The sequence below is a fragment of the Cydia pomonella genome, chromosome 12 (genome assembly GCF_033807575.1).
Source record: "Cydia pomonella isolate Wapato2018A chromosome 12, ilCydPomo1, whole genome shotgun sequence".
Lineage (NCBI taxonomy): Eukaryota > Metazoa > Arthropoda > Insecta > Lepidoptera > Tortricidae > Cydia > Cydia pomonella.
This window is the reverse complement of record NC_084714.1, coordinates 10,951,679-10,977,189: the sequence shown is the minus strand read 5'-3', so window position 1 is coordinate 10,977,189 and position 25,511 is coordinate 10,951,679. Positions and strand designations below refer to the sequence as shown.

At 37.3% G+C, this 25,511-nt stretch overlaps 2 protein-coding genes and 1 long non-coding RNA gene across 3 annotated transcripts; 1 reads left to right on the top strand and 2 right to left on the bottom strand.

The window, feature by feature from the left end:
• Window positions 1-3,641: 3,641 nt before the first annotated feature.
• LOC133523527 (xylosyltransferase oxt) lies at window positions 3,642-9,829 on the bottom strand. Its single transcript, XM_061859173.1, has 4 exons — window positions 9,020-9,829; window positions 8,674-8,816; window positions 8,317-8,474; window positions 3,642-7,695 (listed from the first exon to the last, which is right to left on the bottom strand). The coding sequence occupies exons 1-4, from the start codon at window positions 9,610-9,612 to the stop codon at window positions 5,881-5,883; spliced, it is 2,709 nt and encodes a 902-aa protein (XP_061715157.1). The 5' UTR covers window positions 9,613-9,829; the 3' UTR covers window positions 3,642-5,880.
• Window positions 9,830-10,680: 851 nt separating this feature from the next.
• Window positions 10,681-20,828, top strand: LOC133523532 (dehydrogenase/reductase SDR family member 4). Its single transcript, XM_061859179.1, has 6 exons — window positions 10,681-11,051; window positions 11,156-11,333; window positions 11,941-12,018; window positions 16,073-16,219; window positions 16,700-16,834; window positions 20,231-20,828. The coding sequence occupies exons 1-6, from the start codon at window positions 10,921-10,923 to the stop codon at window positions 20,399-20,401; spliced, it is 840 nt and encodes a 279-aa protein (XP_061715163.1). The 5' UTR covers window positions 10,681-10,920; the 3' UTR covers window positions 20,402-20,828.
• On the bottom strand, window positions 18,389-25,423 carry LOC133523538 (uncharacterized). Its single transcript, XR_009800238.1, has 2 exons — window positions 23,947-25,423; window positions 18,389-19,262 (listed from the first exon to the last, which is right to left on the bottom strand). It is a non-coding gene; the product is annotated as an uncharacterized LOC133523538 (long non-coding RNA).
• Between the last annotated feature and the right edge of the window lie 88 nt (window positions 25,424-25,511).

The following is a 25,511-nucleotide window of genomic DNA, read 5'->3' as shown; positions in this document are numbered from 1 at the left end:
ATCTTTAGCCAGAGACATGTATACACAGTGCCGGATTAAGAAATTTTGATGCCCTAAGCATTTCTAGATCTTGGTGCCCCCTCTGCCTAGGCTCATCCAGATTACATTGACAACATTGATTTTTTTGGTAAACTAAGTGACGTTCATGGTCGCATTACTTCTGCGATTTGTATTTTCAATCCATTACTTATTTTATCAAGGAATTTGACAGTGCTGCAGCAGTAACGTTGCAACAGTAATGCTGGTGCAGTCGCCATCCTCATGGCACCTTTATCAAAGCATGCGTGACTGAAATTACCTATATCTATGATTGTGTACTTGCCTTCCCGGCTAACTATGTGATTAAAACCTGCTTTGGTTCACTTCACAAATAAACCCTAGAAGTAACATGGCCAAAAGTAACCCGAAAGTTACATAAGGACTGAGGCCCAGAGGCAATTGTAAATTCGTATGTGCGACAGGGAGACAGCACGTCGAACGTGGTTCGCGGTTGACCCTCAGTTGTTTCCACCGTGGCGGCAATCGTACAAGGCCGAAGGCCGAACTGCAGGATAGCAGTGCTTGGCATTGAAGCAATGGTGGCAATAGTCAAAAAACGAATCCAACGGTCATGCTCATAAGGTTGAAGATCCGGAGTGCCCACTTGGCGCTTCCGACCAAGACCTAAAGGCGGAGTTGCGAGTAGCTGGGTTTTGTAACTGACTGAAAAAAATACCCAGTGTAAGCGAGGACTAAGGCCGAGCTCCACAGAGGGTTGAAAAGAGAGCTTTTCTGAGAAGCGCATTCATGTGAGGCCAAAGATCGAGCTTCAGCAGGGCCGAGCTCTGGCAAGAATCTATGGCCAAGTGTCTTAAAAAACTAAGTCGAAAGCTGAGCACTTCATAAGGCTGAAAGCGCGGTCCGATCGGCGCTTTTACGTATGAGGCCAAAGGCCAGGCTGCAAGAAAGCAGAACTTGGAATTGACAAATTGTGTGAATGAGGCCGAAGGCTGAGGTCAAAATTCAAAAAATTCAAAATTCAAAAATTTATTCTGCAAGTAGGCCTCAAGGGCTCTTTTACAAGTCAATACAACATTTATAGTAACATCATATAGTGACATGAAAAATACATAACAACATTTATAAATACAACAGCCAATACCTGGGTAAACATTACATTATAATAATCCTCATAAGGTTAGACGCCCTGAGAGTCAGATGGCGGCGCGCTATAAAAAAAACCAATGGCGAATTGTAAACAAGGCATAATTCCCAGCCGCGAGAGACGAAAGCCTGGATTTGGACACATGGCCAAGTTTATGTGAGGATTAAGGCCAACTTTTGCATAAAGTAAAAAGCCGAGTATGAATAAGACCTAACCAAATCGAACCAATGTGATCATGGCTCTCCCGCTGCTCGGCATTTGGCCTCGCTCAAAAGGGCACTTGATTAGAGTTAGTTGCAGCCGATGAAATAGGCGTTTCGAACCGAAGATTTCCTTTGGCAGGATTGGCACCTAGGAGTTAGGACCCAAGGGTTGATTTAGTTAAGAAGTGGAGCCACCAAGTTTTGTAGTGTACATTTTTAGAGGAGGGGTCGGGCACTCAACTTTATCTTGATATCTACATCAGTTAAGCTAGTATGATATGTTTTGGTATCGTTTTCGTATAAGTCGGGAATGCCGAAGTCATTTACGAGTATGTTATTACATTGACACCATTCCGAAGTGGAAACATGTAAAATTTTCATTTTTTTTCAAATATTCCTCTTCAGGCTTCAACCGCTGAACCAATTTAGTTGAAATTTGGTATAGAGATAATTAGTTTAGTCCCGAAAAAGGACATAGGATAGTTTTAATCTAAAAAATCATCGCTAAGGATGTGTTCCTTTACACAGGGTGGAAGTTTATGTGCGGAATCAATAACCGCTGCACCTGTTTGAATGAAATTTGGTATGATCTATATTTTAGATTTTGTCGAAAATGATACCAAACGTAACTTAGAACCTAAACTTAAACGTTATTGACCTCCGACTGACCGACTTCGCCGAAGCTAAAATAAACCTGAATCAAAAATCTGGGTGGCATCACTTTTTAATTACATCTTAGGAAAACAAAGATTAATTCTGCTAAAAGAAACCTTTGGTTCAAATAAAACCGTATGCTTTTGGTTTTCGACCTTCGTGGGGCCTCGAACCTGCACTTTAGCCTTTGATTCCGTGATCAGTTTTTTTATCATACAACTTTGACAATTAGTTCGCACGATCGCGGCGCTGCAGCTTGGCCGTGTGCAATACGTCGCAAACCAATCTGGTGTGCAAGAGCTCGGGCAGCATGAGTGACAAATTCCGATCCTCGAAAACCTGTTAAGACTTCGGTGCGAAGCCGAAAGCTGAGTTGCAAGAGAGCGACATTCGGACACGACATAATTATAAATTAAGACAAAAGTGTAGATCTACTATTAAATTCGACACTCCGAGAAGGCTGAAGAACAAGCTCGCTCAAACGTTGGGTGTAAGGCCCTTTGGCCCAAACAAACACAGACAGATTTGCAGAATGCTGGAAATCAAAAATCAACCACGAACCAATGGGTAAAGTATGAGAAAAAAATCAGCATATTGCAAGCCTGATGGAATGGGCCTCCTCGTAGGGGCAAAGGCCTGCGTTGGAGACGCGCTTACGTGCCCTGTAAACGACGCACAAAGGTTCATGTACAAACTACCCGTTTTTTTTGCCAACGATTTTGGTGCCCCCCCTAGACGTGGTGCCCTAAGCAAGTGCTTATTTTGCTTAATGGTTAATCCGGCACTGTGTATACACGAAAGTAGACTGCACTCTCGCCTCCAAAAAACGTGTCTTAAACGTAACTTCACTTAAGAATATTAAGTAGTATTGCTAAGTACAACAAGTGTGGGAGTTAAAACGGATTAGAATGTGTTAGATAAATACATTATTTTTTAATTAGGTACATACAAAATACTTCATAACCAAAGAAGTTTGATTTTTACTGAAAGTCAACCTTTAGAAGGACTATTATTAAGTGAGTTAATAAACTAGCCTACCTACCTAACCAATAAAAAATATTTTTATTTAATAAATATGGTAATAGCAGAGGTCTCCCTCGAGCTATCTCGCTCGGCACGTTTTTTGGAGGCGAGAGTACAGTCTACTTTAATAATGTGTCTGTGTTTTGCCGTATCGCGTCTAGCGCCGAGCAAGTTCAACCGATTGTCATAATGAAACAAAATGATCACTTAATTTTTTTAGCAAGAAATTAATGTAATCTGAAATGATTTACAGATGATATGAAATCTCATGATGAGTGTATTTGATTTTTCTGTAATACTTTTTGCACAATTTCACGACACAATTAGGCATTTTAAAAAATTGGGAATGGCATTACGTGACGCATTTCCACTGCTCAATTCGTCACACGACTGAGCGCAGGGGTTTTGCTAAATGCGATTTTGATACCCATGTCCTTTATGAAGTAATATATATGTTTATAGCTAGAAATATCAATTAAAGGGACTAAATGTAGCTATTAGTATTCAGTATTCATTTATTTCTTGCTTCCATGGTACATTTTTAGGTAGTAGTTCCACATTTCTTACGGTATCACATGGACACTGAATAGGGTGTAGCAAATACAAAACGAAAGGACCAATATGGAACCGAGTTACAGAACATATTTATTTATTCAACAAGTTACATATATGTATAATTCTGAACGAACTGACTAATTCTACGAAGAATTAAATTACCTTTACAGTACATATGGGGCTACTTTATAGCACTAGTGCGAGAAGTAGCATATTACGTTACTGTGTCGAACATTTAAAGGGCCATATGTACTGTAAAACGTTGTACGATACATGTGCGAATAGGTAATTCGCAACTCGTGTCGATTTAAAACACTCCCTTCGGTCGTGTTTTAATTTATCGCCACTCGTTTCGAATTTCCTATTTTTCGCACTTGTATCGTAATGTACTATTTTAACTTGAGTGATGCTCCATCACTGCAAAATTTATGGCGACGTCAATGATAAAGTTCAGGGTCATTTATGTGGCGTTATAGCCTTTTCGACGGTGTCAAACTCAAAAGCTGTCACTCAGACGCCACGTGACCGAAGTCTTAAAACAGAAATTAAACTTTATGTATATACACGTAGGTCTATCTTGCTCTGTGGTCTGACGGATTAATCCATCTTCGGCGTTGGACATACGCTGCGGATATATTCATCATTGGCGTGAAAAAGGATAATTCATATCATCATTATATGGGCATACGGGGCCCTTAGGGTCCAGTACAATAATGCGTTCCGGGTGCTGATGGGGCTGCCCCGTTTCTGTTGCGCATCGGGGATGTTCATGACGGCGCGCGTGGACTGTTTTTATACTACCATGCGTGCACGCGCAGCATCCCTGGTGCGCCGGGTGCGTGGCAGTCCCAACAGCATCCTACGAATGATAGAGGATAGGGTTGACTGTCCCTACTTGTCGCACTGTGAGGGATTGCATTCCCCCATCAGTGTTGTTTTATTTTAAATTAATGTTTGCTGTACCTACTAACCCCTTAGTTTGTAAGTTCTACTAATAAAAATATGTGTCCATGTGTTACATGAAATAAAAATATTCATTCATTCATAAATCAATAATTAATTGTTCGATATTATAACAGACCTTAAATGGATGAATTGGGATAGCATAACTTGTTTTTTTGGATAACGGTACCAACTAAAACCGATTTTTAATAGAAATGTAATGGAGTTCACCTTCTATAATTGAGGTCAATATGGAAAAAACCGTCTACAAGGTCTTTCGTTGCTTGTAACTTTTGCGTTTGTGTTTGTACACATAGTCCACCAGAAGAGCAAAGGTCTTCCTTTCTGACTATCTCTGAGCGTCGTACTAGTAGGTATCTACGTATTCAAATAAGAATTCTCGCCCTATGACGGACATACCGACAAAAAAGACGGTCGTCTCAACATTTATTCGGTGGCAATCAAGCATACGGCCCGCTGATCACGATAGCCTATGGACGCCTGCAACTTCGGGGGTGTATGTGCGTTGCCGATCGTTTAAAAATCACATTGACCTTGTATAGACCCAAAAAGCATGCTAAATACTAATAGGTTGATTCTAAAAACGTACCACAAAATAAACGTATTAAGCATTGTTACATACTATTTCTCATTAGTTGAGCCGATATTATCATGGGCTTTAGTTTACGTTTTGAGGTCCATCTGTAGGTACAGTACCGGCTAATAATATATATCACCTCCATGTCTTTACGATATAACTTATTTTTTAAATTTGTGAGTGTTTTTTACCTTAATTTTTTTTATTGGAGCTTTTTTAGTAATATGCTGAATCTCCTATTGTAATTCACAGTATTTCTTTGAAGTATTTATCATATATTTGTAAAAAATGACTAGTAAAATATGCAATATACAAATTAACCTATATTATTTACTCTTTACATACTCATACAAAAAACACAAAGGTGATATATTATTGTCCGGTACTGTATATAGTGTATATTGGTGCCTACTTTTTGATTGTTCGATGTGACTCGCATTTATTTTCACAATTTATATTATAATTTTATTACCTATTAGGTACTACTACTTAACGGTTTCACAGTTCCATGGGACAAATGGGATACACCCATCGTAGTATTTGGATTCGGCACGTCTTACACGTCTACACTGGCGGCTCGCTTTGTGTATATTTAACTAACGACTTCAAAACATATTCAAACAAATATTTTAACTAATATAACCATAACCGTTTATACCGTCACAACTCATAATACTTTCATCATACGTTCACTCATTTATCAATCTGTTTCAAGTATTCATTTCATTTATTTCATTAAACAATACAAGATTGTGTATTCGTCATACCCTTTCAAGGCGACCAGTCTTAATGTTTAATTTACCTATAGACCCTTTAGGATCTGGTGACAAGGAGCTCCATTCTGTGGATTTGCAGTATTCAAATGAATGCTTACCACAAATAAACGATTTGTCCGGACTATTACTAGTTGGAGCTACACATGAACCTAAAACATTGTAAAACTCTGAAGTTAATCCATCTATCCACTCTCTCAAATCCTGCTGTATTCTTTTGGTATTGGAGGAAGATATTTTTTGTAACAATAAACTGTCATCAGGCCCAGGCAAAAAGTTAATAGGCTTTATGTAGGTAAAGTTTTTATAAGCACTCTGTGACCCACTGTGTATTATATTTGCTTCTTGGTGAGAAAGTTCCTTCCCCGAGAAATACTGTAACGGTGTAATAAGGAATTTTGTTAATGCTATTAAATTTGACTTACTTTCAAAAAGACCAACTTTCCAAACTCCAGGCAACAGTGGCACCTTGAGGGTGGGTTTGACAAAATTGGTAAGATTATTTTCTTCTAGATGGATGTAATTAATATCCGCTATTAACCCCGCGGGATCCATCCAGAGAACAGTTAAATTCTCAAACTGCTTGTCAAAGTGAGGTGCAAACCGATACAACAAATTTGGTTCAGATAAAGGACCCAAAATAGAACCTAAATTTCTAAAAATCATTTCCTTTTGGTCATACTGTGAGCTTACTTTAAATATCTTAACATTGTCTACATAACTACTTTCAAAATTTAATTCTAAATGTTTTTGTGGCTTATACCAAGTCTCCATCAACACATTTTCTCCATTTTCCGTAAATACTTTATGTAATATCAGATTTCCTTTATATACATCTGCAAAGTTATACGTATTTATTTCAATAATCTCATCGGTATCTAACGAGCATCCCTTATCAAGTAGAATTTTTGCATTTTGTCGAATTATGCTTTCTGCATGCGTTAATAGGGTGTCGTCAGTGCTAGCTGTTAGATCATCTGTGTTGTAGATGCTCTGCCAATAAGCTTCCAAATTCTGTATTAGGTGATGATCATTTAATCCAATGAAACTTTCAACTCTAGTAATAATTTCCTGATTAATAATAGGCTCAAATTTCCTTGCAAAAAATAACTGTCTGTCTTGAGTATTCTGAATTCTTGGCCAGTCTTCAGTCTTGAAATCATTAGGGGAGCATCCACACCAATCAACCACATGTTTGTATTGACATTTGCAGCCTAATTTTCTTTTCCAATTGGTCACATGCAAATTGTTGTCTACATAAGTATTGCAAAAATGAGAATTTCTTAAAACTGTGTGAAAGAATGATTCGGCTGGTAAGAGTGTGTGCTGAAAAACAATGTCCAATCCAGCTAGCAATTCATCTTTTTCACCTATTATGTAAGAGACAAATTCAGGTGACAATGCTATCCAATCACTTCCACCATCAATGATTATTCCTCTAGGTAGTTTCCTTTCACCTACACGCCACATGTGAGTTTCACATTCAATGAAAGTCTTATCCAGTCCTTGTTTTTTAATAAATCTTTGTACCTCTCTTCCATGGGATTTGACAAAATTGAGACCTTTGTTAGCAGATAGGAAGCTTTCCATGTTTTCTAAAGATTTGATTGGGAAGTCACTCTCACTTAAATTGATAACAAAGTCCCATTGCCAACCAAAGTTTATAAAGTCTTTCATAGATGTTAAAAGCATAGTAAGCAAAGATGCTCCACCCCAAATGGTGGAAAATCTTTTTCGGGCCAGTTTGATATTTGAGAATTGTTTTTGAAGAGCTAACAGTTTCCTAAACAAGTAATCTTGCCGCTGAAACAAGTAATTATTTAAAATTATTAATACAATATATGAGAATATGTAAGAAACACATAAATTAACGACGGTTGCTGTCAATGGCATGTATGGGTCGCGTTTTATTAAAGTCTGTATCTAATCTCTGTTTACCTCTCTTACTAACAAACAAGGAGTTCACAGACAGCAATTACATGTTACAAATCTTTTACATAACTTGAACATGGAATTTGCAAAAAAAATCGTGATACATCCCTTTCCTTCTATTAATCAAATAAATCACAATCACAAACAACAAAGCGAATCTTTGTCAACATGTTATTGGAGCTTATTGTCTACCTACGACCTCGCGGTTGGAGGGGCCTCGCACCTCAAATAAGTATAACTCAGACACAACATAAAAATGTTCGTTATTTCTTGCTCCACCAGAGGGCCTTGCAAAACTTATCTTGCCCACATAGTTTTGGTCTTGCCCCGCCACTGCAGCACTACTTATTGCAACAGGCGCATATGACATTGTTAATCTTATTAACTATCTCATATTGTGGCCGATAAATGAAATGATAAATGCCTATGGCATTAAATGAGCCTCTCCCTAAGAAATATGTATACAAATATCTAAACAAGTCAATTGCTTACCGCATCAATATGTATGTAGAAATAGTGGCTGGTTCTGTAGAGAGCATTGATTAGTCTGTGAACTTGTCGTAATGCACGCCCATTTAATGTCAAAAGAAATATAATTCTGACTGACTGATTTGTGCTGCTTGAAACTGCTGGAGTAACTGAATTGAATTCTGAAAAGTGTCACAAGCAAATGTTTGAAAAGGAATTAAATATAGTGGACTTACTCAACTACATGCACCTTTATATACAAGGATAAGGACATAGCCAATAAAAATTCAGTAAGGGTTTATTGTTGACCTTCAGATTGCATTTGTGTTGAAGCGTATGATATGATTTGTATGAAAATGGTTTTTTTTTGTAGACACTTACTTGCAAGTCCTGTTTCAAATACATTCATTGTAAAATAGCCACCACAGGTACTGGAGGGGTCAGCAGGACATTTCATATCACAAGCAGCATCAGAAATCTTGGCTGACGCAGAAGGAACATTCTCTCCGCAAAAACACTCTGAACTGCAATAAAAAACAATGTCTTTTAAACTTCTAGAATAACATTTTTATATTGAATCATTGCTTCACTAATTATGTTTTTTGTGGATCAAATTATTAGAATGGAACTAACATGAAAGTGATATAGCTACAATAATTTAAATAATGTATTTCTAGGCAGAAACAGGCATACAGACAAGAAATACAGTTTCTATCAAAATACTTACGCATATTGAACTCCAGCATAAGGAAATCCTGCTTGTACACAAATATTCAAACAAGCCACCCTAGAATTAGTGTTAGCATAATTCCCATAAAAACCAGAAAGTATTCTCAGCTTCTTCTCATCTTGGTAACAACCTAAATGTTTTCCATAAGTCATTCCTTTGCCTTGGCAATTATTTGGTAATGATCTGGGGTAAAAACTTCCAGCCTGAATCAAGCAAGTTTTATTAACTATTTGTTCCTTACATGATTGTGTCTTGGCCCTGTGAATAGCAGATATCGCTTCTCGACTTCTTATATCGCAAATTGGCTTAAAATCTAGTTCTTCTACCCGCAGACGAGCGACAGGTTTATTCTGAGCCTTTGCTTTCGCCGGGAAATCCTCGTCATCGTCGAAACCCGGACCAATTTTTCGAGCCGAAACGTCTCCAATCTCTTGCTTGGCAGAAGATTTGTGTGCATTGTACAGTAAGTTGTCATTAGCAGAAGGAAAATAATTAATAGCGATGAGAATTTGAGCAAAAAATGCGATCAAAATTGTTATCAATAAGCACTTTCCATACTTGTAAAAAAATCTGCGACAAAAAACAGCCATTACGACTAAAATAAACTTTCATTTTAAACCTCACTACGAGAGGAAATCGTTAAATTTGTTTGTTGTGTTAGAATACGATATATAAGCTCAATAAAACCAAATTCCAAAAACATTTTCTCCACAGTTTTGACGTCAAAAATTGCCCATAGAAGTGATTGAAGAATTGACACTTTAGACATAAGGTTAACGTTTAGGAACTTTTACCATTTCCTTGCCTTTGCTAATATCAGCATATATTATATTTAAGAACGTTACCAGTTTTTGAATAAATACTAATAGTTACGTCGTAATCTTGAATGAAAAATGAACCATTTTACAAAATACGCTCGTCTGTGGGTCTGGTCGTGTTTGGCCTTCAAATATCCCACATACATGTGACTTATGGTCACCCTAATTAGAAAGAGATGCAACGGCCCACTTTGAATTCTCATGTGGACTTTTTGGTCAATGTACACTATCCGGTTAATTCTCTGGGTCCGTGGCCGGCAGATGTCCGAACGAGATGCTCTGGAACTTTCAGTTGGAGTAGCAGAGAAAGCGTGATTATTGTTTGTTCCACAGAACTATATCGTTTCGTTTCGTCTCAGCCGAAAGACGTCCACTGCTGGACAAAGGCCTCCCCCAAGGATTTCCAGAACGAACGGTTATTCGCTGCCCTCAACCAACGGTTTCCCGCGATTTTAACCAGATATGATACCAGGGGGCCTACCGCGAAAACAGAAATTCGCAAATTGCGGGTATCTTTCTCTTTTACTCTCACTAAGACGTAATTAGAGTGACAGAGAAAAATGCCCGCAATTGACGAATTTCGATTTTCGCGGTAGGCCCGCAGAACTATATGATAAGCGTGTAAGGTCTGTGGTTTGTCCTTGTCACAGCTATATATTTTTTTATTCCCCTGAAAATTTTACCCGACCAAATTACGTAGGATATTTTTGGTATGTTGTCAGGAATATTAAAACGAGTTTTAAAATTGGTCGCATTGCATATGTTCTGTCCCACACGGGCGCATCTGTATAGCGCATCTATAAGATCCTATCATCTATGCCTTGCCCAAGTGTGAGGGGGCCTTTAGCAACTTGCTTGACAAGAAGTGAAAAACTAAAACTTCAAAATGAACTTTGAACGCGAAACACTTGTTGTTTGCTACTTTTTATCGTTAAATTTATGACATTCTTATCAAGTAAATTAAGCCAGATATTATTTCCTTTTGATTAAAAAAGGACTTTTCATACTGGGCACTCGGTCACACACATCGATCTTAATAAATTTAATCATAATAAAAGGTACTCGGGGACACCTATTCAAATGATTCGTTCCCTGGGAATATTATCAATGGGGGGTAAAAGCTTCACCTCAGTTAAGCCCTACAGTGTTAGTGCTGAATGGAATAATCGACTAAAGGGGAAAGTTGCCATAGTCACAGCTTCAACTGACGGGTAAGTGTCTGCCACTAGATAATATTTTTAATACAAGAAAACTTAAGCAAATTACTTAATGTTTTTTTGCAAAACACTCAATGTAACAAATCTTTGTGTTATAGTATAGGATATGCCATTGCAAAAAGGCTTGGAAATGAAGGTGCATCAGTGGTAATATGTAGTAGAAAAGAGAACAATGTCCAGAAAGCAGTTAATGAGCTTCGCAAAGAAGGAATTACCGTAGAGGGTGTTGTATGCCATGTTGGGAATGCTGAACAGAGGAAGAAATTGTTTGATATTGTAAGTTTAATTCCACAGGAATAATTTTAGACTATAAATTACTAACTATTTTATCTTGTAACTAGAACAGAGACTCAGTAATGTAGACTTTCAATGGTCCAATATCTTCAGTTACAAGAGTTTTCTTCTTTTTATCCTGTTACTATCTAATTGGCTGTAGGGCTTGAATCCTCTTCTTTGATTTACTCTCGTCCTGGGCTATTGTCCCCTCCTAATACCCCATCCTCAACACATTTACCCCACCAAGAATTTAGGATGTCCATATTTCTGTTAGCTGGGTATCCTCTACCTAGTTCAGGGTCATTTTGGATAAGTGAGTATTATGTTCCCTGAGGGCCAATCCATTGCTATTTCTGTGTAAATAATATTATAGGACAATAATACATATATGTTAAATACAAATACTTAAATACATATAAAACACCCATGAGTCAGGAACAAATATCTGTGCTCATCACATAAATAAATGCCCTTACTGGGATTCAAACCCAGAACCAGGCTTCATAAGCAGGGTCGTATATATTATAAAGAGGCCTAACTAGTAATCAATTTGCAACCAATTTGTACCTACCTTCAGCAACATTTTTTTTAAATTTTTAATTTCCAGGCTAATGAGAAATTTGGAGGTCTTGATATACTAGTCTCAAATGCTGCAGTTAATCCAGGAGTGTCACCAGTTTTGGAGGTGAGCAACTAACTCACATAGTTTTAATTTCATAGTGTTAAAAAAATACTGTAGATACTGCAGAAGCAGTGAATAATCTTTTACCATAGTATTTTCACAGAAATACATGTTGTGTTATTTCAGTCAGTCTCAGTAGAAAAAGTACTGAGGTTGACTTATGTAGCATGACGAATATGAGAGAAAACATGATGGCAAAGGATCGATTATTATGCTGTATCAAGTGTTATGTCACATATGGAGCTTATAGGGATATGTATGCATTCTTACTGTCAAGCAAGTCTGTGTAAAGTTAGTGTGGTCAGAGTCTATGAAACCTGTTACTTTACTGCTATTTATGTCCAAATGTAATATTGGATTTGCCAGATTGCTGTCATAGGCACAAACGGACAAAAGTAAAAGACATTCTTATTTAAGGGCGACATCTAGTGAGCTCTTAGAGAAGGTATATATATATATTTTTTAAGGTTCCATGCCCAAAGGGTAAAACGGGGCCCTATTACTATTATTATTATACTACGTTGGTCGCAAACAAGCATACGGCCCGCCTGATGGTAAGCAGTCTCCGTAGCCTATGTACGCCTGCAACGTTGCCGAACCTAACCGAAACGTGGAGCCTCAATAGTTTTACGTGGCAAAGGTTGTCGCTAGGGTATGCAAAAACCGGAGGTTTTTCAAAACCGGTTTTTTCTTAGGTTTTACCACAAAAAAAAAACCGAAACCGGTTAAAACCGGTTTCGGTTTTTAGAATCAACAATTCTTTAATTCATCGCCATGGAATAAAGAAAAGATTGCTTCACGTGTAAAAACGAATGCTAGTATAGTACGAGGGTTGCTACTTATATATCCGGAAACAAAAAAAACAAACGTACACGGCTGAAAATGGTTTTATTGTTTTTCAAAGTATTCCCCTTGATGATCTATGTACTTTTGCATTCGTGTGAACCAATTTTTGAAGCACTTCTACCACTCCGCCTGAGGTACCTGCATAACGTGTTGTTTGAATGCGTCGACAGCATCTTCAGCGGTCGAAAATCGTTGACCGCGTAATTTATTTTTTATATTGGGAAATAAATAAAAATCATTGGGTGCCAAGTCAGGGCTGTACGGCGGATGACCCGTTAATTCCACATTTTGACCTTCCAAAAATAGAGTTGTTTCGCGTGGCGTATGACAGCTGGCATTGTCATGATGAAGAATGATTCTTCGTCGCTGGTTAGTTTTACGAATTTGTTCAAATACTTCCGGTAAGCAAATGGTCGTGTACTAATCTGAATTAACCGTTTTACGGTTTTCTAGTGGCACTGTAGCTACATGGCCATTAATACCGAAGAAGCAGGCCACCATTTGTTTCAATGTACTTTTTGCACGAGTAACTTTCGTAGGGTTCGGCTCATTTTGAAACACCCATACCGTTGATTGTTGCTTCGTTTCGGGATCGCATGCAGATCCAGGATTCGTCACCTGTATAGATGTTATAAACGGCCTTTGAGTCACCACGGTTATATTTTTTTAACATTTTATTGCGCCATTCAACGCGAGCATCTTTTTGCTCCTTAGTTAGTTGTGCGGTATCCAACGAACAAATTTTTTTTACAGCTAAATGATCATGTAATATGCTATTAATGCTAGTCATAGAAATACCCAGAGTCGACTCTATTTCGCGGTACGTAACATGTCGGTCGTCCATTATAAGTTTTCGCACAGCCTCAATATTTTGTGGTACAACGACCGATTTCGGGCGACCTGCCTTAACTTCGTCCGTAAGCATACTACGTCCACGATTGAACTCACTAAACCAGTGATACACAGTAGTTTTAGATCCCTTCATCCCCAAAAGTTGAAGTTAGTTGATCTATGCACTGTTGCGTTAAACCACGCCGAAAATCATAATAAATCATAGCACGAATATTTTCACGAGTGAGTTCCATTCTTGCAGCGAGATGACATTTAAAACCCGTCAAAAACAAAACACTAGCGTTAATAAGAAATAAAAAATATACCGGCCAGTACTTAAACAAGTTCAAATTTTACAATGGAGGTCAAATATACTATTTAAGAAGATTGTAATCCCGGTTTCCGGATATATAAATAGCAGCCCTCGTATATACACGATTTTATCACGAAATTAAAGACAGAATATCTGACTATTTTATTGTATTGTATGGGAATTGTCAAATGACTTAATGTTATTTGTAACTAGGAATAGGAACAAACCAATTATATAAAATTATTTTTTTGGTTTGTTGATCAAACTAACACAACACCACATTATTTGATTTGATGTCGATTCAACCGGTTTAGGACCGATTTACACCCTTATAATGAATAAAACATGCAACTTAGTTAAATAAATAAAAAAAACGAATAAAACCGAAACCGGTTTTTTCAAATTCTAAAAACCCGGTTTTTTCGGTTTCGGTTAAAACCGGTTTGCATTCCCTAGTTGTCGCTCGTGAGAATTACGTTGTACGTTGGACAGCTAGAAGATCAAACCCGTTTCGGCTCTCGATTTACCGCCGAATTAATGGCAAACGTGCTCGGGGTGGAGCATGTGTGAGCTGGTTGAACGTTATGAAGATGGGGCCTGGCAAGCAGTCTGCACCGTTCAGTCCACACGGCTTTTGACCACACGAAATGGAGACAAATTACATGTGGTCGCGGTCCTCAGCAATGAGAAAATGGTGCTTGTACGACAAGAAAACCATTAAAGGGAAGCCATAGCAGTTCACTCACCATTGCTGCATGCGAGATGTGGAAAGTCACAAAAGACATCTCGCGCCAGCTACAAGTCTGTGTTAACCGCTGCTTCCGCCGCATTCTTGGTATATACTAGCCCGAGAAAATCTCTAATACCAGCCTCTGGAGATGCTGCAATGAGACCCCGATTGACCAGCATATCAAGCGCCGGAAATGGAGTTGGATTGGGCATACATTCCGAAGGAATCCTGACCACATACCGAGGCAAGCCCTAGACTGGAATCCCCAAAGAAAGAGGAAACGTTGCCGTCCAAAGCAGACCTGGCGCCGGACTATAATTGCAGAGGCAAAGGCTATTGGGAAGACTTGGAGCGAACTCAAGCACGAAGCTCAAGATCGATCCAGATGGCGGCGCACTGTGGACGCCGTCTGCCCCATCTAGGGGACATAGGACAATAAGTCAAAGTCAAGTCATCGCAGTTCACTGTGTCTAGTAAATTTCAAAGATTTGTAGTTCTAATTTGTCAAACTACCTCATTTTTAATACGATAAGGCATGGACATCATGAGAAAACGGAGAGTTACAGTTAGGATCGAAGGTCATTGGGACCAGGTAGAGGTAACCCCTTAATGCAAGCCAGTTAGTTACAAGGGAAATCAAGTTATTATACCTATCCTATATTCATTTTACAAATCCTATTTTACTCACAGCCTGTTCAAAACTATACGTGGTTCACTTATAGCATACCTGGATTGATCAAATTTTCAAGAAAAACAAATGTTACATACATTTGATTAGAACAAAAATTCACTACGCGTAGGTTATTGGTTCGATCAAACTCAAATTTATTTTTTGTAGTCAAAGTAACGAGTATAACCGTATTACAATAAAAAAAAATAATAACAAAAAAAAAATATCGATTTTGAAAAAAAGTGCACCCCGTAGGAAAATTCTAACTATGTGGAAAAATCAAGAATAATTGGTTTTAAAATCATCTGTCAGGATATTACGGTTAACTTTTTATTTTCGGAGAAAACTCGATTTTTCTGATACGCGCCATACAAAGATTTTGAAAAAAAAAAATATAATTATTTATTTTTCCAACCAAATTAGCTAAGATTAATTTTGGGACATAATAAAACCCAACAAAAGCTATTCCAATAAAAAAAAGTTCAAATTTAAGACTTCGGTTTCTATTTCTATGAAGGCCGATTTTCAGCCCACCGTGCGCGTGTCTATACATGTTAGTGGGAATTTGTACACTCTGATGTACTATTCGATTAACGGCTGTACCAAACACACTGACCGAGTGACGTTTATATCTTTCTTTATCTATTCCAAATATTTTTTGTTTCAGACTGAAGAGAATGTTTGGGACAAAATATTTGAAATCAATGTGAAAAGTTCTTGGTTATTAGCTAAGGAAGCCTACCCCAATCTCGTTAAGCGAGGGGGAGGCAGCATTGTATTTATTTCATCTATAGCTGGATATCAACCAATGTCTGTAAGTATTGGATTTGGTGCCTTAATGACTCGGTTATTATATACGCTTTTCTACTTTAATATCATAATCGGCATATGAAGCGTTCAAAACCGCAATTTCGACCAGCATAAACATATCTAAACATAAGTTGTTTGGTTAACAAAGTTCCTCTGCGCGAAAAAAAAAAAATATATATATATATATATATATATATATATATATATATATTTTAAACATACAGATAACGAATACCACTAAAATCAAACCAATTTAATTTGACCTCATTTGTTATACCGTTGAGATGACGTTTTGTTACGAGTTATGGAACGTACCGTTCCTGAACACATCATAAAGAGTTAATTATGTGTACTAAGCAATGTAATTAACCATAAGTACATAATTAGGCATTAAAACACTTACTGTACTTCCTTTACTACTATGAATGCCTTTCATTATGTAACAGTCGCATAAACTACTATCATAGAATATATATATTTACAGCCTTTAGGTCCATATAGCGTGAGTAAGACAACATTGTTGGGATTGACCAAGGCAATCGCAAATGAAGTCGTGACTGACAACATAAGAGTTAATTGTGTGGCACCAGGCATTGTTGCTACGAAATTTGCTTCAGCTGTAAGTATAAACCATATCTGTCCTCTAGAATAGCTATAAATAATACATTTGTATCATTCTCATTCAAAAGGTAACTTATTGTCGGCATTGAGTTATACCTACGAGTACTAGCATATAGTTCAAAACATGTTCTTTTATATGCAAAAAGAATCAGGCCTCTAAGTTTCGTATTTATTTTTCTAGGATTTTTTGAAAACGTGCCATGCAAATAATTTTTTTCGATTTTAAAGTTGGAAAGTTTAAAAGACCAAGTTCTAGTGCGAAGTTATGGAGATAGCGATTTAAAATGTTCTTTAATCATTATATTCCTTAACAAATGACATGTAATCTCTAATATTTAACATATAATTGAGATTATTAAAAAAGGCACGTAGGGTAACGAAATGCGAAATAAAAAAAAAAATAGTTTATGGCTTAAAAATCTTAAAATGGACAAGCTCTCTGCTAACTTATATTGCCCTTGGACGTTAATAATGTAGGGATAATAATAATTAAAACGTAACAGCTACAATGTTAAATAAACTTTTTTTAACCCATTCAGCGCTACGCCCGAACTCACTAAGCAAGTACGGCGCGCTACCATACATTCCAACTTGCCGTCGCAGTGTCATGCCATTGTGGCGTTACTCAGTGGCTGGCTCTGCGGTGCGCAGTATCGCGCGCCCGTGAAGTGGTACATTTTGGATGGCGTCATGCATGAATTTTGTTTAGCCAATATTCTTTTTGATAGACTTTTGTAAAATATTTATTTTGTTAAAATAAATATGTAGAGGTAATCTTATACCTTCGAGCAATTCTTGTATTTCTTATATAGGTATATATATATATTTCCGGGATCTCGGAAACGGCTCTAACGATTTCGCTGAAATTTGGTATATGGGGGTTTTTGGGGGGTAAACAATCGATCTAGATAAGTCTTATGTTTGGGAAAACGCGTGTTTTCGAGTTTTCATACGTTTTTCTTTCGACGCAGAATATGGTCGCTAATTTCGTGTTGCCGCCCACTGTCCGTCTGGTCCAGCGGGTTAAAGACGCGGACGGCAAGAAACAACCAGTGTTACGGCTTCGAATCCCGCCCGGTGACTAACTATTGTTTTTTTTTTATATGTTCAAGTTTATATATATATTTGAAAAATCTATTTATTGACAATAACAATATACATAATGGATATATACAGATGATTACTATAACTAGCTTATATCTAAAATAGGCCCTTGAGGCATTGTACCAAGGATGCTGGCGGCATTTCCTCGTTGTATCGCAATACTGATACGTATATATATTTTAATTTTTATTGTTTTTTGACAAGTTTAAAAAAATGTAGTTAATGTTTGAGATAACAATATATACTCCTCAAAAGAAAATAAGGGCCACTGAGTTTTTTGGCTGTAACTTAAAACATACTTACTTATTTTATGTGATATATTTTTTTAACAAAAAATTGGCATTCTTTTTTTTACAATTTAAGTGTATTTCTATCCGAGCTTTGCTCGGTCGCCCAGGTACTTGTATGTTAATTATTTTTGTAGGACATAAAATAAAAGAGGTAAGTATAGATTCATTAACAGCATTTATTTTTAGGTACGTACATATAACAACACACATACAAATACATAGTAATTACAACAATATAAATAAAAATAGGTCTATGACTATGTATCTACTTAGGTAACTACAATACTTATAACACATTTTTGTGAAACTCTACAAAGCATAACCCCTGACATAACCCTGGCTGTTTTGGGCTCTTTGGGCAATAGTCTCTCGTGTCTACTCTCACCTTTTTGGTTTTCCAACACTGCGCACATCTTTTCCATTTTCTGTTCTTTGATACAGGGTCCCGGGGTAATTTAAAAGATGCGTGGCGGTCGACAAGAGTAGGCGGGAGTCTGTTACACCTTTGCTGGCTCGAAACTAATGCCCGAATAATCGTTTGTCTAAAATCGTATAAGGGCATTGGTTTCTCACCATACCTATTATACAGAGAGTGCGCATTACACTTCCACATTATGGTGCTAAATATATGCACGCCCAATTTTTTGTACCATCTCAAGGTTTTATGCTCGGGGTTATAGTAAGACATCATTTGGTCGTGCTTGTCGACCCCGCCCATGTGTTTATTGTACTGAAGTACGACCCGGGGTTGTTTTGGTCACATTATTTGAACCCGTGTAGTTTTCAAATTCACTATTATGTTCCGACGAAATCATTAGAACATCTCGGCGGTCGTTCCACTTTGTAACACATATGCCACTATCATTAAACATTGCCAACTTTTCCTGCTTTTTAATTTCTTTTTTATTACTTCTGTTGGGTTACCCTTCCTGTTACTGCGTAGGGTCCCCGTGACATATGTAAATATTCCGCCAATTCAACTGAATTATAATAGTTATCCATGTACACTGCATGCCCCACGCCAAGTTTCCCCTGTAAAAAATGTATCTTGTATCATATGCATAGCATTGCAATAAAGTAGGCAATTATTTAAATGAAATTTGACACACACTCTATATACATACAATTTATAGCGTTTGAATATGAAATAAGGCTTAATTTAAAACTGAAACTCTAAGTCCATGGGGTCCCAGCGCGCACAAGTTTTTTGGAGAAATCGCGACACGTCTGGTTGACGTAACTGGTGACCGAAGAGCTGGCGGCTTCCTCGCACAACGTGTCAGTATTGCGATACAACGAGGAAATGCCGCCAGCATCCTTGGTACAATACCTCAAGGGCCTATTTTAGATATAAGCTAATTATAGTAATCATCTGTATATATCCATTATGTATATTGTTATTGTAAATGAAGATTTTTATAGTTTAATATAGTGTAATATGTAAGTGCTTTGGTCTTGTACTGTAATCTGGCATATATAAATAAACAAATCGAGTTTTTGAGATTTGCGGCAGCAATGCAGTTGGCAGTAATGTCCCGCTGCAAAACGGCACCAGTAATGCTCGAGCAGTTTGAATACGAACGTCACATTTATTTATATCGTGCCTTCTAAATCAAGTCCCTATTCGTTAAACTTCTTTTAACGAATAGGGTACTTGATTGTCGATCGGAAGGACGACGGATAATAAGGTACCCTTGTCATTAAACTTTAAACGTGTTTTTTCTGTTACCGCTGGAAATTGCAACTTTTGAACAATACACATGATTATTTTAAGTGTCTAGAGACTGATGTTTCTGAACAAAACAAAATTTCGTCAGTTTCGGCTTGATTTATAAAATCATTGATATCTCGGAATCCATAAGCGACAATGTGGTACCTTTTGATTGAGAATGACACATTTAGCTAACACTCTGATGTTTAATAATTGATCTTAGTCTGTGTTTATGTTTTTGATAGTATCAAAAATGTACACTCAAATTCAATTTTTTAAATTATTGCAGATTACCAGCTCAGAAGCAGCTAAAGAGCAAAGCTTATCAATTGTGCCAATGCAGAGATTCGGAAAGCCATCGGAAATAGCTGCGGCTGTGGCGTTTTTAGCGTCAAACGACGCGAGCTACGTCACCGGCGAGACCATCGTGGTGGCAGGCGGCGCTCACGCCCATCTGTAATAAATCTAATGTGGGTACAGCAGGCAAATATATCATAACACACCTTTATTACCATAAAAATAACGATGTGATCCAATATATTTGACCACTTAGACCTTCATTATCTATTTGATGCTGACTGTACTCGTCCGTAGAGGAAACTTTTTCATAAAACGAGTTTTCATTGAGATTACACATATCTAAACGAAGTTTTATAGGTAATATATTATTGATTGCACATTTGAAATGTAACTTTGTATACCACTGAGTGGTAAGCAGCTGTATACTCATTGTTGCACAATTAATGCTCTAACATACTTAGATATTTATATTTTTCGAAGCTTTTACAGTCACACATTTTAGTTTGTAAGGAAATATTTCTTGTGGAAAGGTATGGATGGTATGTTGTACATTGGGCTGTGGCAATAAATTTATGGTTATAACGATACATTTTGGATTTTACTTCTATTTTATTATACCCTCACAATAGACTTTAGTTTTGCTCTCCATTGTTACATAAAGAATGTTACACAAATCTTAAAATATTAAATCCAAAAATAAAATAATGCTGAAAAATAGATTATACAGGTATACATGGTAGACAAAATAGCAAACTAATCTAAACTATAAGTACCTATATGTACTTGAAATACTTACCTAAAGAATTATTTAGGAAAAATACGGAAAGAGGGGGAGTTTAAATTAAAGGCGCAAGTTCCATTTAAAGCGTTAAGCATATGCGTCAAACAAATGTATGTAGGTTTTGTATGGTTGGGATATTTGAGATATAGACCGCGGGCCAGGAGCATATATCGCGAGTCACCGCCTCCCGCGGCTGATACTTTGTCAGATGATAGTTTAGAATTATAGATGCTATCATGCATGAATTAAAAAAAAAAAAGGTCAAGAGCGAGTTCGTTTTAGTCGCGCACCGAGGGTTCCGTACAAACTTTCAATTATCACGTGTAACTATAAAGGCGAAAGACTTGTTAATACGTACTACATTGGTGGCAAACAAGCATACGGCCCGCCTGATGGTAAGCAGTCTCCGTAGCCCATGTACACCTGCTGCAACTCCATAGGAAGACAGACTTGAACAGAAGTACCTATAATAAGTATAACTGTGTACAGCGCCAATCTCAGAAGTCAGGGACTTCCACACTAAAATGTACCTACTTCCCTTAATGCCAATACTTTTTTTTTTAGCTTGCGTTCACGTGGGTTTATCATACATAGCAGTTAACCACTATACGAATTATCGCCTGGGAGGCGATTGATCATGGAAATCTATTCCTGGCTACCGGTCTAATACCTCAGAACTTTTTATAGACGTCCATCTAGTGGTCACTCTTTCAGTGACTTGAACATGATATGAAACGTACCTATCATCAAAAGTCCTGTAAAAAATAATAACTTATATTTATTAAATAATTATTTTAGGCGGTTTCAAATGATTTAGGTTTTTCTATTGATTTTATTGCTTGTGGAATTTTGTTATATATTTTAATGCACATCATGTGAGATCCTGAATGATATAACGTTAGGTTGGATGTGGGTAACGCGAGGTTGTTATTCTGTCGGAGGTTTAGCGGTTTTGTGTGTCGTTCTTTGGCTTGTAAGAAAAGATGGCTATGGGCTTTTGCAAATGTACATATTTCGAATATATAAAAAAGTAATAGCATGCCATATAGGTAACTTTTTTGAGAAATTCGTGTTTTCTCAAACCAAGCGGGGAACGTTGGCTGGTTTCACGGTATCTGAAGCTACATAAACTAGGCATAGATATAGTACCTTATACTGTAAGTACAAAGTTTCAGAGCAGTCAATATAGCTAGTCTTTTTAAAATGAGAGCGTAACTATGTTTTGTATGGAAAACCGAACTTACTGCGGACTCTTAAGGCGCAGGGTAGGGCAAGGCATTCTCTATAAAGCCTGACAACAGTTTATATAACCCTGAGATATGTAGTGTCGCTGCAAACAGCTTACGTATGGCAATAATGTGCGTACGTCATGTATAAGCGGAGTAGTGGGCATTGGCTGCATGTTGATACTCGTATAATGTCAAAACATTGCTTACAGAGAATTTTAAATATTAAATATTTATATATTTTTCGTTTTCTGAATCTGACGAATTCTGATTTTCATCAGATGTTGTGTCGCTTTCAGGACCACCAACCTCGATTATTTATTTTTATTTATTTTATTGATAAAAATGTTTACATGACATTACAGTAGAACCAATGCGTCACGAAACTTAGACTAACAACAATAATAATTATAAGCATTAACAATTATAAAACAATAATAGCACATTGACAAATTAAATTGGAACAGTTGAGCACCTAGCATCCATCGCCTCACAGAATCTCAAGCATTCACTATACACTGCCGCCCATCGCCAAGCAAATAGGTCTCATTCAGGCGTCGTTGCCAGGAGCGCATTGAGCAGTGAGAGGGCGCGGGGCAGCGGCGAGTTCCTGCGCAATACGGTACGCGCCGGCGGCACGGCCAACAGGTCGCGTTGTCGTGGTCTGAGGGCCATTCTCGGGACGTCCGGAACAAACAGGCGCACGAGACCAGACACAACTTCGGGACAGTCTGACTCCCCACGCAAGGCTCGGCATGCCATGACAAGGAGTTGGTAATTCCGCCTGACCTCCAAGGAAATGTACAGTCAGCGTCAAATACTTTGTAGCAACCTAAGTAGCCAAATAGTACTATTTGGCCACTTTGACTGCTACAAAATATTTGACGCTGACTGTAACCGAGGGAGCCGAGAAGATACTTTGTCGGGTACAGGTACGGATAAAATTCGAATATTTTTTTATAAAGGAACCTTAAAAACGCTTTCTGGACCTTCTCAAGCAGTAAAGCATACGTCAATTCGTGTGGGTTCCAAATGATCGACGAAGTCCAAATTTTTATACCTGATTATAAAACGTTCAGTCTCCAATTCGATTATAGGACCTTTATTCCTATAATCGTCTTCAATTTTTTTAACATGGTCACAGCAATTGCTCCAATTTTCTTGAGTTACTTCCTATACGATAATAATTTATTAAAATTTTTATTATTAATGATATAGACTGAATTCAAAATAATTTACATAACTTAACTAAATTCTCAACATTAAAATAAGTTTTATACCTGAAACTATCTTCAACAAGCCTTATTGTCGATAGACACATTTTTAGTTGCCACTTTAGCTTTTACAACTTCACCATTCATTCAGCAAATAGGCCACAAGGGCACTTTTACACGTCAACGTGGAATTTACATACAAGCAAAAACAAGCACATCAACAATTAAGTATAAAATACAATTACAAAAAATAACTTAAATAATAATAATAATAAAAAGATACAAAAAAAAAATCTAAAATTATTTAGAGGTGTAAAAATCTCTAAATGTCAGAACTAAATGACTTTTATCAAATTATCCTTAGAGGTGTATAGAGTCTCTAAGACTCAAAATTCCGTATAATTAAAACATTCATTAGGATAAAAGAAACATACGAGAACCGATTGAGGTGTCTCACTGTAATTATACTCAAAAATAAAGTTACCTTAATCAGACCAGTCTCCACAAACAGCACCCGTTCACGAGTATGACGCGTATCTCAGCCATCGCCTCCCTCAACCTTCATTCGGGATAATGCCCCAAAATCATCTCAATAGGATTTAAATCACAGTGATATGGCGGTAATCTTATCACTTTGTGTCGGTATATGGAGAGAATCGTGTCTATTTCATATATTGGTTCAGGTCTGTGACGTCTCTAAATCTCCACCAATCTTTGGGGGCATTATCCATAACTATACATGTGGGTTCACTAATATTGGGAATTAATTTTTGCGTAACCCATTTCTTAAAATTATTTTTATTCTTTATTTTTTTATACTACGTCGGTGGCAAACAAGCATACGGCCCGCCTGATGGTAAGCAGTCTCCGTAGCCCATGTACGCCTGCAACTCCAGAGGAGTTAAATGCACGTTTCCGACCCTAGAGAAGTATGAATGTAGGTCTCGTCCAAATAAACTATAGGCATATTTTTATCCCTTACTTCTTGTATTTGATCCAAATAACTTTTACGCCAAACCACAATATCGGAATTATCGGAACGCTCCATCAATATTGAACGTTGGTTTCTACATTTTTTATATTTGAATCCCATACTGTGCATCAGTTTTCGTAAGTACTCTCTGCTGCCTGTAAATCCAATGTCTTTTTTCAAAGCAGTGAGCAGAGTTTTGATACTCGGTACTTGTTTTCGCACGCCTTATGGCACATTTATCGAAGTAGTCTATTTGAATTCTCTTTTTGTGCGGGGCTTTGTTTTGTACAGGTGGCAAAGTCAAGACCGTCTCATTATTTTTAGAAATATTTTTTATCGTCGATCTACATAAACCTTAAATGAAATATTAAAGTTTAAACCAAACTACTAACCAGTTCAATACAACCGCACTATAAAATGTCAATACTGGTCATGTCAACAACCAACTTTAAAACATTGTTTATTGGAATGCTATGTAATCATTCGTCTTGCATTGACTACAATTTTTTTCGCATGTTTGGAAATTTTTATTGGCAATTTTGTAATAAAACAGTTTATATTAGAATATATTCGTAGATATTTTCTGTTTACATCGGTGACATTGGATGACATCCAACGTTCGTTGTCAAACAGTACAAAGAAAGAGTACTTGTTGCCAGTAAAATAAATTAGTACTATTGAAAATCCGCAAAATGGCGAGGGTCAAATAAACTGAGAGGCTACCGCGAACCACGTTCGACGTGTTGCCTCCCTGTCACACTTACGAACAAATGGATGCATAGCTGAATGTGCAAGTCGCAAAATGTGCAGGTTAGGTAAAATGAGCAAATCGCAAAATGTGCAGATCTCACAATGAGCAAACAGCAAAATGTGCAGATCTCATAATGGGCAAATCGCAAAATGTGCAGATCTCATAATGGGCAGATCGCAAAATGTGCAGTTCTCATAATGGGCAGATCGCAAAATGTGCAGATCTCACAATGGGCAGATCGCAAAATGTGCAAGCAGATAATAATATAACTAACTATTAACTAACAACCGTCCCTTCCTATCGTATTGCTATGGCTACCGTGTTG